Here is a 12,853-nt window from a genome sequence, read left to right as displayed (position 1 = left end):
TAACCCCTCTGCCTCCTTCTAACTTTCTTATTATTGTAGAGCAGGGCTAAGGGAGCTTTTTTTCTGCCAAGAGATATTTGAATATTTATAACACTATTCATGGACCATACAAAATTATCAATTTATAGAACTCAAGCAGTGGGAGGTTGTTGTATTCCGTTTTCAGGTCATCATCGCCTGCCATTACCTTGGCAAATAATTTTGCTGGCCATATATAGCCCTCAAGCCACATATTCTCTAATCCTTCTGTAGAGAGTACCATCATTTTCTCAGTCAATCAGAATTGCAACCAAGGAGTCATTACGACCCCTTACTCTCATCCATGCCCATATCAATCTGTTGATCTCTTGTAAACTCAAACTTTTTTCCTCTGACACTGCAACAATCCTGACACAGGCCATCATCACCTCATGAAGCTGGCTATTACTTGTGGGTTGACTTCTTTGTCTCAAGTTTCTCCTCAGTCTAGTTCATTCCTTGCTCAGTCTCAAAGTGATCTTGGAAGCAGTTAGGTGACACATTAGCTAAAGAGCCTAAATTCAGAAATATCTAAATTCAAATTTAATCTCAAGACATTTGACCCTGGGCTAGTCACTAAATTTGTCTGTGTCAAGTTTCCTCAAATGCAAAATGAGGAGAATAATATCAACTACTTTTCAGGGCTGCTATAAGATTCAACTGAGATAACATCTGTAAAGTACTTGGCAAACAATAGGCTCTTAATAAATCTTTCGTTTTTTCATTCTTTCTTCCTAAAGGATAATTCTGATCATGTCACTGTTCAAATTCAATAAACTCCATTAGTTCTCTATTTCCTCTAAGTTACGTGTAAAATATTCTGTTTGGCTTTTAAAGCCCTTCACAACTTGCCCTTTTTACCACTCAACAACAGTATTAGTTATCTATTATTCCCTCTCACATATTTTATGTCTCTAACTTGCACAAAACACTCATCTCTGAGCTCCTTGTATTTTCACTGTTTGTCCCCAATGCCTGCAGTTCTCTCCTTTCTCACCTCTGTCTCCTGCTTCTTTGGTTTCCTGAAGTTTCTGCTAAAATTTCTTCTACAAGAAACTTTTTCCAGTCCTCTTTAATGTTAATCAATTTCCTACAAGACCACCCCTTATTTTTTTCTGTATCTCTTGTTTGTACTTGGTTGTTTGAATATGATTATCCCATTAGAATGTAAAAAGCATGACTACTGTCTTTTGCTTTATTTGTATGCTTAATGCCTAACACATGGTGGGTATTTAACACATGCTTGCTGAATTGAATTGAAATGGGTTCTCTCTTCTCAAAAATGAAACATGTTTCTTGGAATGAGAACTACTCAAAGACTCATTAATTTATTTTATAATTATTATGTATGTTTTATATATAAGTCAGAGTTACAATTCTTACAAAAGGTATTATGTTCTTGGAATGAGAACTACTCAAAGACTCATTAATTTATTTTATAATTATTATGTATAAGTTATATATAAGTCAGAGTTACAATTCTTACAAAAGGTATATTTCAATGTTGTGAAAAAGATGTAGAATAGAGACCAAAATAAACTCTTCTTATTAATAGTGCTGCTTTCTAGATGCTCCTGTGCATTGATAACACTGGATTGATTACATCAAATACAAGGACACTACAGTCTGCAATATCAGATTCCCAAATACTAAAGAGTTTGGTTGGCCTAATTAAATGCACAGGAAAAGCAAAGTCTTTTAAAAATTCTTATTATGTACTTGATTAACAGCATTTAAATCTGTCCCATCAGCAACATCTTAGAAAAATATTGCAGAGAGGGGATAAAGTGGGACTAGAATGATATAGAGAGGTTCCCATTTTTTCTCTTTGCCTTTCATTGTATTCCTAATGCTTAGCATGGTGCCTAGTACATCAGAAGTGTTTGATACATTTTAACAGATTGACAATTCCATCCTGTCTTGAGACAAATTTATATATAATCATATGTACTGGGGGAAGGGAGGTGGAAGTGAAAGTCTCCTTTCCTTTTCTGAAGAAAAGGAGCAAAAGGAGTACTATATACTGCCAATTTAATCAATATGCTAGAAACCATTCTAATTTTTAGTTTTCTTTGTGAGGGCTTTCCAAATTGGCCAGAATTTGATTCACTAATTCTGATCTTACTAAATAATTTATATCTATATTTACTCTCAAACTTCATCAACTTAGAACTGGGAGTTTATAAATCATCTAGTCCAGTGGTTCTCAAACTTTTGTCTCAGTATTTTTATATTAAAAATTGTTGTTAAAAAACATCGAATTATTTACTATATTAGAAATAAAAAATAATTTTGAATTTGTAGACCCTCTGAAAGGGTTTCAGAGACCTCAACAATTCTTTGGACTACACTTTGAGGACCATTGATCTAGTCCAAAGCTCTCATTTTACAAATAAAGAAAGTGCAATGGTCACTAATTTGGCTTGGTCATGATCATATTTCTAGTATGTACCTAGGTCTTCTAGACACTGAGGTCGGTCCTCCACTGTGACAGGAAATGGATCTATGATTTCATGGCTGCAAGAAACTTCTGGGTGAAGAAACTTAAGATATTTTCAGAACACTAACAGATTAAGAGATTTGAGTAGAGTCACATAGTCAATATATGTTGGAAGTAGAACTTGAAATCAGAATATAAACCTGAAGGGCAAAGATGAAACAGGAAGAAAGGGAAACCAATCTATCTATCTTTCTCCAACACTCTGTTCTTCCTGTTTCAGTATACTGCTTGGTTTAACATCAGTATTTTCCTCCAACAAAAAATGTTCAAAGAGGAAAATAAAATGAAAAAGATTTTATACTACTTAACATTTCAGAAGAAAAATCATATTTCATTAGGAAATTCAATTAGACATTTAAAAAACTTTTATGAAAGAAAAATTCACTAGTTCTTAATTACTTTAATAAAACATTTTTAGCATACCTTTTTCATAGTCATGCAACAAGTGAGATCATGATATACAATAGGCACAAAATCCTTTGAAAGATGAACATCAAATTCTACATAAGCTGCACCCTAAAGAAAACAAGTGATTAATAATTAAGGCAAATTTTATGGGACTATAAGAAATCTTTAAAATCATGCAAAAGGATAGATACAATATTAGGATATGATTCAGTTAATCTTTACAAATGTGTTGTAGAATTTTAGAAGAGAAAGACAACGACTATCCAGAATTGTTACTATTATTGACAAAGTTCTATTAACAATTGCTATTATTCTTACTAAAATGTAAGAGCTATAATAATGCTTTAAAAAAAACCCACCTATGCTATATAACAATAAGAATGGTTTTTCTAATGAGATAATGAATGAGGCACAATGTGGAACTGGTACTCCCCCTTCACAGATATAGATAACCCATTTAAGCACATTTCAGTGCCTATAAAGTAGCATTGAGTATAAAGTGGTAGGGAAAGAGGGTAGTAAGTTTAACAAAATAAAGTTTGTTTTAAGTAAAACTTTAACTTCTCAAAGTAAAAAGTGAGAGTAGAGACTCATTTTTCTCAAAGCTTTTCTCCTTTTATTCAAAAGTACAAGCTGACTGATATTTGAAAAAATCCCATCTCTCCTCTCTATAAGACTAGTCTATATATTTGAATGAGAAATAGGTCCATTCTATAACTCAGTTATTAAAGACATCAATAAAGAAAAAATATAACAAGCAAATATTTTTTCATTTTTAAATATTCTTCATTTGATGAATAATAGTTACTCAATTTTCAAAACATCTAAAATTTGTAAATAGCTTTCCTCAAAAACAAAACAAAACAAAACAAAAAACCCACTCTACAAATAAACAATGGATTATACTATTTTTGCATAAGAAGCTAAGAGAAATAATTTGCCCAGAATTTTCAGAAGTAGAAATTCTAATAAACATATTTTTTAAAAAAAGAATAAACTGATTGATAAAGCATTTCCTACAGATTTCTTTTTGACTCTAAAATTAGTGAAAATTTACACATCATTTTTTTTATACCAATAATTACAAATTATTTAAGAGGAAAAAAGAGTTACATACATGACTAGCTGCACTTCTTAAAGAAGCAATTGTATTTTCTTGTACTTTAGCAAGCCTGAAATAGAGGAGACAATGTTATACTTTTTGTATTCTTTTAAATATATATATATTTTTAAAACATAAACAAAAGCAAAAAAGTTCAGAAGATGATGGAAAACAAGATAATGTTGGTACTACTACATTAAATTTAATATTTAAGAAAACAAGCTGTATGGAAATATTTACAGTTTAATATAAAATTCTTTTCTGATCTCTATATATGGAAATGTTTTATGTTTGGTGATTTTCTAATTCATAATAAAAAATGTAAAGAAAATTAAGTGTGAGACTTGCATGTGACTTAACTATTCTAAAATACTTTCTGTTAAAGGAGGTAAAGATGGTAAAATACTAACCAAGGTGACCAATAGGAGAGAATTTAAGAATGGGAAGATGTATTTATTCTCTACCTGACTGGTTTACTAATTCCAAAGCTATTGGTTTTCTTATGGCTCTAGGTTCCTATTTCCTTGATAGATGGCTGTGTTGTTTCTAAAAAGCAATAAATCTTTAATGTCAATTCATTTAAATTCCATTCTTTCCTTCCTGGAGATCCTTTTTTCTTGAAGTTTTTAAGACACTGTTTTTGCTCATTCTCTTACTGCTTATATCTAAAAATACTTATATCACTCTCCATTGCTAGTCCTTCAGTAAAAAGTCAAACTCACTAGTTGTAGGTGTATTCCCCCAAGACTCTAACCTGGGTTTTCTTCTTGCCTCCTTCTATCCTCAAGAGGGAAGCTTTTTTTCTGCCAAAGGACATTTGGATATTTCTTACATTAGTCACAAGCCATAAAACATTTTCAACTTATAGAACTCAAACAGTGGGAGTCTTGTACCTAGTTTTCACCTCATTATCACCTACAATTGTCTTAGCAAGTTATTTTGCTGGCCTTATAAGGGTCACAGGCCAGACATTCTCTACCCCATTCTATATTACAGGCATACTTGATGATTAGGTTCTATACAGTCTAATATCATCTTCATAAAGATGATCACACACACATATGTATGCATGCGTGTGTGTGTAGTCTCTCTCTTAAACTAAGGGAATTAGTACAGTTTGCAAAAACCTTTACAAAAATAATGTGTGAGTTATCTGTGTCTGAGTGAGAGTCCCCAAATGTACTTCCAACTAACATCTGTTCAAAACTCCAACCTTCTATATGCAAAAGATTTTAAGAGATAAAAAGGATAGGAGAGATCATTATTAGAGATAAGGGAGCCAAAAAGGAATTCAATGTGCTTGTTCTAATATCACACAATTCTTTAATTGCATATTCAGGATGAAAAACCAGTTTCCTTAAGAAAAACTCCAATATTCTTTTCACTATACTCAGGAGACTAAAAAATAAATTATTGGGAGAAAAAAAGACAAGTCTTATTAAAAAAAACGTATACAATAAAATCAACCTGATTCACAAGTCAAAGACAAGTGTCAACAAGTTTCCAGCTAGAACAAAATGTCAAATATTTATAGATGAAAGTGAAAAAAATTTTTACTTATGACTTCATACATAGTTCATTACTATATTACTGGGTCTTCTTATTTCTCTCTTTATTAATTCAATAGCTGACAAAATATTCAAAAAAAAGAGATTGGCAATAGCTTCTAAAATTTTTAAATAAAATTTTAAATTCTTCGCAGCACATCGTACCAAAAATTTTTTTAAAATATTTTTTAATCTATTTGCTTCTTTCAAAATAAACCTGTGACTATCACGCAAAGGCAAAATTAAACACATAACTATGATAAATATATAGAAAAAATTCAAATTTTCATCAACTATCGAGTGACTTTTTTGTTTCATAATTATAAGTTTACATAGCACTTACTTGGCAGTAGTTGTAGAGTTTCCTGCACCTCGATGTCCAACATCCAGAGGTGTTCTCGGATTCCAGTACTTTGAAAATGAACACTTCATATTACAAGCATATCCAGCTATTGGCTTAATAATTATATAATCAACTTTTAGGAAAAAAAGAAAAAAAAAAGAAAAATGAGAATTCTTCATTACTTATATATTGAATCCTACTCACAAATATTATGTATTTCCCCATTATGTTCAATTCTTGAAGAGTCTATTGTGTTCTATGTCTCATAGACATAGCACTGCCGATGTAAACGTGGTATTTAAAAGATAAGCTCTTGCTTCCAGGCACAATTTGAGCTTATTAAAGGCACTATGCAATTTCCCAAAAGCAAAGGACCAAAAATCTCCCTCAAATTTAATTCTTGACTCAACTTGTCCATTTGTATTTTATTTCTCATATATACATACTGATGGACAAGCCTTACATGTTGTCTAAAAATATGTCGTCATTCTTGCAATATGAATTCTTCAAGTACTATGCCTTTCCTATGTGGATAAGGTGAAATTTTTTGAACATTTATGGATCTTTTCCAAAAGGTTCTGCAATGTTCTGAATTCTTTGACCAGCAAACAAAAATATTTAGTGATTCTCACCATCCACAAGGAATCTCTCTATAACCTGGGAAATGTTTTGGATCTCCTAGAGTAGTGAAACAATCTTTATGTAGGACAAGTTTCTGTTTCATGCACTGCATAATGTGAATGGTTAATTATTAATATCACTTGCACAATGCCCAAACCTGTCATGAGAAAGTCTTCCAGTATATAAAGTAGATGCTATCATTAGCTTCCTTTTACAGATGAGAAAATTGAGACAAAGTTAAGTGACTTGCTCAAAGTCATATGACAAAGTGGTACCAGAACAGAGATGGGAACCCAAACTGTTCCCATTAAAACATGGGATCTAAAAACATGGGAGTCAAAAAAAATGGAGATCTACCCCACAAACACCGAAAATGCAAAAATAATTCTTATTCCTTTTCAATCTATTCTAATGCTATAATTTAAAATCAATTAAAATTATAATTAAGGATAGTAACTTTAGCTTACATTGCAAAACTTCACATAACCTCTGATTTGCCATCAGAAATACCTCTAACTTTGCCAATTGCTTTTCTTGAATTCCTGCTCATGATGGGAAGTGTGAGAATTCCTGCACTTCTTCTACTTTCAGCAATAGTAGAGGATAACAGACATGCAGTACCAACATGTCCTGGAAGTGCATCTCCCTGCACAACTGGTTCACTTAAATCTTCCTGAAAAATTAAATATTAGAACAGGTAATTCATTTTATATAAACTTTTTATAATTTGATAGTGTTCAATATCAATTTCTGAACTTCTGAATGGTTTAAAGGGGGAAAAAAAGAGTCATGATATAAATGTATTATTTAGATGAATTTAAATAAGTTAATCTGACTAATATACTTTAAACCAATTTATATTTATCTCAGATTCTATTAAATTAAACTTGCAAATATCTAATTCTGTAAGTTGTATTCAGTTGATAACCTTGACCTCATACTAAAGTTCACACAATTAATTTACAGAAAAATTTTATGACTGTAATATCCCCTGCCCAGGTAATCTCATGTAGAATCCTGATATGATACAATAAGATATGATACAATGTTAATTGCAAATGCTAAGGGACATATAACTTCTTACTAGCAGACAGAAAAGGGCAAAGATAGTTAATAGGTAAGGTATGTATTAAATAATGGAGAGGTCCAACAACTGCAGGTACGTAGGGAAAAGCCAGCACCACAGCATGTACCTTGGTTCCTTGTACTTTAGAGACTGCTAAGAGCAAACTACTAGGGCAAGAGCATTTTTTCAGTTGAGGTAAATTTCATTTTATTTCTGAGTCACAGAGCCCCTAAATCGTGTGTGCTCTCTCTTTAAATTAATCAATCAGTCTGACTTCACCAATTTTTCTTATTGCTTGATTTAATAAATATTTGCTTGGAGAACTAGGCCTTTAATGCCAAAATCCTTCTCCTAGTTACATTATAGGCAGTAGCATCTATTTCGTGTGTGTTTAATCCATTTACTTTTTGAAAATTTGTAAACCACAAATATATTGCATGAAATATATACAAACGACATTTGGATTTTGTGGACATAAAATATAAATGGTTTTTGGAGGGGGAAGGGTTATAAAGGGTTTTGAAAACATTTTTCTAGATAGGTAAATACCTACCTGATAAGGGCTGGGACCATCTTAATTCACTTTAAATCAACTCAAAAAAATTAACTATCAATAGGCATTTATTAAGAATCTACTTTGTGCTGTGGCATACTCAATGGATATAAATGAAACAATAACTACTCTCAAACAGTTTACATTCTTTGAGGGAAACAATTATATGTATATGTAGGAAATATAGCAGTTAACTACAACATGTATAATGCTTTGCTTCTAAGGGTTAATTTACATGATACTGACTTTTTCAATTATATAAAGTTAAGAATTTATTTAAAAAATAACAAAACAACAACATATATACACTCTGAAAACACATGTACCTACAAATAACATTGAGTTCTCACTGATGGTACAATTAAAATAACTCACTTCAAAAAAGTCAAAGAGTAATTCCAAATTATCTGGTTCCATTGTTTGTATGTGATACTCTGTCCAGCGATCAGGTTGTAATCCATAACCACATTCTGGCTGAGAATGCCGACATTTGAATTCATTATCACTTACTAAGGATATTTCTAAGTTTTTTGCCATTTTGTGATGGATAATGGGAGATAAGCAATCTTCATCATCTTCTGGACCTTCTAATGTCACCTTTACCCTACAAACCGTAAAAAAAAGAAAGTAAAAAAAATTTTCATCTAGCATAAAAGAAAAACATATACAAAATGTTATATATATATAACAAAGTATAAAATTAAAAGCACTTGAATATCTGATCTCAAAATGACCTTTAAGATAAGCAAGAGATAGTGCACATCTTGCATGAATATCTTAAATGAAGATGAGGCACAAACTATAGTTTTACAGCATACAGCATATGGTTCTAAATATAAATTTGATCAACAATATTTTAATGATGATTTTGCTATGTTATTTTTTCTAAATCATTTGTTACAATGTTAACTTTGACTCTGCTTCTGTCACACATTCAGGCTTCCTAAACTCTAGTTGACATACTAACATAATTACTTCATTTTGAGAATTATATAAATTTGACTGTATATATGTGTAAAGATTCAATACAAACTATGTGTGGGTATCCAGTATTTCAAAACATGACAGGAGATTGGGTGACTAAAGTGAATATCAATCATTTTAACAAATGACATGGGTTTGAAGAACTAATATTCAATAGTTTTAGTTTATTGACACTTTTTATTCACCTCAAAAAATGTTTTGATTGAAAAAATCTTGCATCTGAATAGATTTAAAACAGAATCAAGCATACATAATTTTTAGGTTAATTGAAATTGAAACAATAAGCCAGTATTAACATAATAAAATGCTTTCTTTTAATTATACTATTTATCAACTTTCTGCATCCAATTTGTGCCAACACAGAACTCAACTAAAATCTTGTTTTAAAATTCTCATTAGGGATGTGATATATTTAAAAACAAGTATAATTTACTAGATTTCTACTATTTATACAATGATAATCATTTAAGAACCAATGCTTCACAAGCTGAGTAATTTCAATGAATTAATTCATGTACTAAATTCACAGCATATAACTAATCTTTTTCTTTCCAAAGAGATCTAATTTTAGAAGTATAATCCCACAAACAGACCAATGAGAAAAAGATATTTAAATGAAATTTCCTAACTCTTTATACTCCTATGTAAATTAATCTTTTCTAGAGAATTAGGAAAAATTACTTTCAATGCATGGGTAAATAACTGAAACAATAAGAAAAGTTTTCTAATTCGTTTTAGGCCAAGTTTATACCTCAATGTATTTAAATCCTGGCTATATCAACCAATTTTAACAGCAAAATATATATCCCTAGCCTAAAATGAATCAAAAGACTTTTGACTTCCTGTTTTAAAATTTATTTTATTAAAATAGAAGAAAACAAAACACAACCTAACACTGGTACGTGCCCAGCAGAACATCAAGGAGGATTCAAAATATCTAATAATACATTACCAGTTCAAGAAAAGATATATAATAGTAAAAGAAATTATATTCATGGGTGTCCCATCTTTTTTTTGGTTGTTGTTTGTTTGTTTCCTTGTAGGTGGTTCTTTGTTCTTTGCAATTATATTTTTCCTTTTTTCCCTTTTCATTCCCCCCACTTTCCCTAAGCAGACTATAGTTAAGGATATATTTATACATAGATATATGCATATACACTCATACATACACATTCAAATCCACCTCACAGACCCATTCACTTATGCATATCTACACACACATGCGTTACCCATATGTAAACATGCATCTAAACAAATATTAGTATGGCTGACATATATTGTAGATTTCTCTGGATTGAATCTGATTTTGTCCAAGATCAATTGTTACTAGCTTTAAAAAAAAAAAAAACATTCTATTCCTGATTCTTTCCTGACCCTGCTGACTCATCTGCTTTAATTCTGTTCCTTAACTTGCTTTGCTATTATTTAACCTCCCTCCACTCGTCTTCTTCCCCCATTCTTTGCTTCTCCTTCCCACCCCTCCCATGCCTCTTATTTCTTAATAGGTTTTGGAGAGTGCTATATTCTTCATGGAACATATGTAATGTTGCCTATTTAACCCATTCTCAATGTGAGTAGGTTTCATAACTATGAGCCATCTTCCACTCTCCAATGCCTGTTTCTATTCTTCCTGTTCACTTCATTTGTATAACAATTACTATTTTTACATTTTTTCTAGACGGTTTTGCTTTTTAAGAATCAGATCATACTCAACTCTGCTCCAATCTTTCTTCTAAGCTACTGAACTACTGATGTCAATCTTAAAACATATGGTATATATTTCCTTGTAAAAAACAAACATGTCCATGTTAAATTCCCTGGAAACTGATCTTTAATACTGGCTCTTCTATGTTAAATTTTCTATTGAGCTTGGGTTTGGTTTAAAGAAAATCCTGAAAATCTGAAAGTCTTCTGAATGTCCATTTTTTTCCATTCAACATTATGGATAATTTTTGGCCACAAGCCTGGTTCTTTTGATGACACATAATTCTAGAACCTGCAGTTTTTTATTGTGGCTGCTGATAAATTCTCTACAATTCTAATTGTTGCTGCAACATATTTTTTTCCTTGTTTCTTGATCAGGGGATTTTGAAATTTGGCAATAATATTCCTGTGTTTTCCACAAAGGATCTCTTTTGAGATGGTGATCAGCGGATCTTTTTCTATTTCTACTTTCCTGTTCTATCACTCCAAAGCAATTTTCTTGAATTATTTCTTGCACTGTTGTGTCAAGATTCTACTTTTGATCACACCTTTGAGATAGTCCAATTATTCTTATATTTTCTCTTCTTGAGTTTATTTTCCCAATCTTCTATATATTCTGTTTTTTCATTTCTTGGTCTCTTACAGCTTCACTGGTTTCCCTTGCCCGGTTCTAATTTTTAAAGAGTTATTTTTGTCTTTAAGACTCTTTATCTCTTTCTAACTAGTTAGCATTTCCCCTCCCCCATAATTTTGTTTATAATGGACAGCTATTTACTTATTTGTTAGTTTTTCCTCAATGTCTCTCATTTGATTTTGAGTTCTTCTACAAATTCTCTATGGGCAGGGAACAATTTACCATTACTTTTTGTGGTAAAAGCAGCTTTTTTTTTTTTTTTCACTTCAGTATCTTCTGAAGATAAATCCCAGTCTTCCCTATACAACAGTTACATTTCTATGGTTTGGTTCTTTCTTCTTTGCTGGTTTTTTTTTTTTTTTTTAATGAGAATTATTAATGTAAATACCTCTAATTCTATGGTGGGGAGATGGTGTCACTAGCTTCACTTCAGTCCTACCCTTTGACCTGGAACCTTAAACCAAAAATTCTACCATCCTGCTAGTGCCCACAACTAGCAACATTCTTGTCCTTCTGCTTCTGCACTCACCTGGTATGCTGGCTTCTTCCTACCAGGACCATGTCTCTGTAACAGAGCTGGGCCTGGTAACTTAATCAGCAGAGGTTCCCAGATTCAGGACCCCACCTCAACTCTGCAAGTTGGGAGGTGAAAGTTTCTATGGTTCCTGCTGAGGCTCCAGCCAAACCTAGCTAGCCCCAGGAGTTCCTACTAGGTGTCTGTGTGGAGCTAGTCTGGGGTCTTTCTTCAGATCTTCTCTGGTTGTATCAGGAGAATCTCTGTTTTGCCCCAAGTCTTGATTTTTCACAAATCTATGTTTACCCTGAGGCACAAATTTGTTCTGTTGGTGGGAAAAATCTGAAGAGTTTGAAATTTACTAAGCCAATCTATCTTCCCAGAATTCTCCTCAAGACCTATGACTTTACTAATGTACAACTTCCAATAAAGATCACCAAGTATCTTTGTTCTAATAGACAATACTTATAAGTTGCTATGATTAAAAAAAAAAAAAAAAGGCACCAATCTGGAAATTCAGTAAGCCTGGGCCCTTGTATGATAATAGCATCTATGACCAGTGATGATCTGTAAGCTTTTCTAACTTGACAGAACATGCCACCATTGGCATAGCCTTGAAGAACTCAGAAATTATCTCCAAGCCAGCATGAGGCAGTTAAGTAGGGCTGTAAAATAGGAATAGAAATGTGCACTATTTTCAGTATATTCAGCATCAGTATTGAATAAGTCCATAAACAGGAAGAGTCTGGACCAGGTACTACTTAAGACCTGCTCTCTGTAAGGGCTCAACTCCAAACACTGGTTCACTATCCCCCTTAATAATGAAAGGAGGACACATTCGAGATAAATTTAGGATAAT

The 12,853-nt window shown here is 32.0% G+C and overlaps 1 protein-coding gene across 7 annotated transcripts in view; it reads right to left on the bottom strand.

The window, feature by feature from the left end:
* The window catches only part of GPCPD1 (glycerophosphocholine phosphodiesterase 1), a 110,297-nt gene that overhangs the window by 57,415 nt on the left and 40,029 nt on the right, over positions 1-12,853 (bottom strand). For all 7 annotated transcript variants that reach the window (XR_007950409.1, XR_007950408.1, XM_051975962.1 and 4 more), the window contains 5 exons: positions 8,534-8,762; positions 7,050-7,212; positions 5,919-6,051; positions 4,044-4,098; positions 2,942-3,034 (listed from right to left, as the gene is read on the bottom strand). Coding sequence is in view for 5 of the 7 variants with exons in the window: in XM_051975962.1 (XP_051831922.1) it covers positions 2,942-3,034; positions 4,044-4,098; positions 5,919-6,051; positions 7,050-7,212; positions 8,534-8,762 (673 nt within the window). In the remaining 2 variants the exon portion in view is untranslated. The remainder of the gene's footprint in view (positions 1-2,941; positions 3,035-4,043; positions 4,099-5,918; positions 6,052-7,049; positions 7,213-8,533; positions 8,763-12,853) is intronic.

The sequence above is a fragment of the Antechinus flavipes genome, chromosome 2 (assembly GCF_016432865.1).
Source record: "Antechinus flavipes isolate AdamAnt ecotype Samford, QLD, Australia chromosome 2, AdamAnt_v2, whole genome shotgun sequence".
NCBI classification, from domain to species: Eukaryota; Metazoa; Chordata; class Mammalia; order Dasyuromorphia; family Dasyuridae; genus Antechinus; species Antechinus flavipes.
Note: the sequence above shows the minus strand (reverse complement) of the source record. Positions and strands in the feature narration are given on the sequence as shown.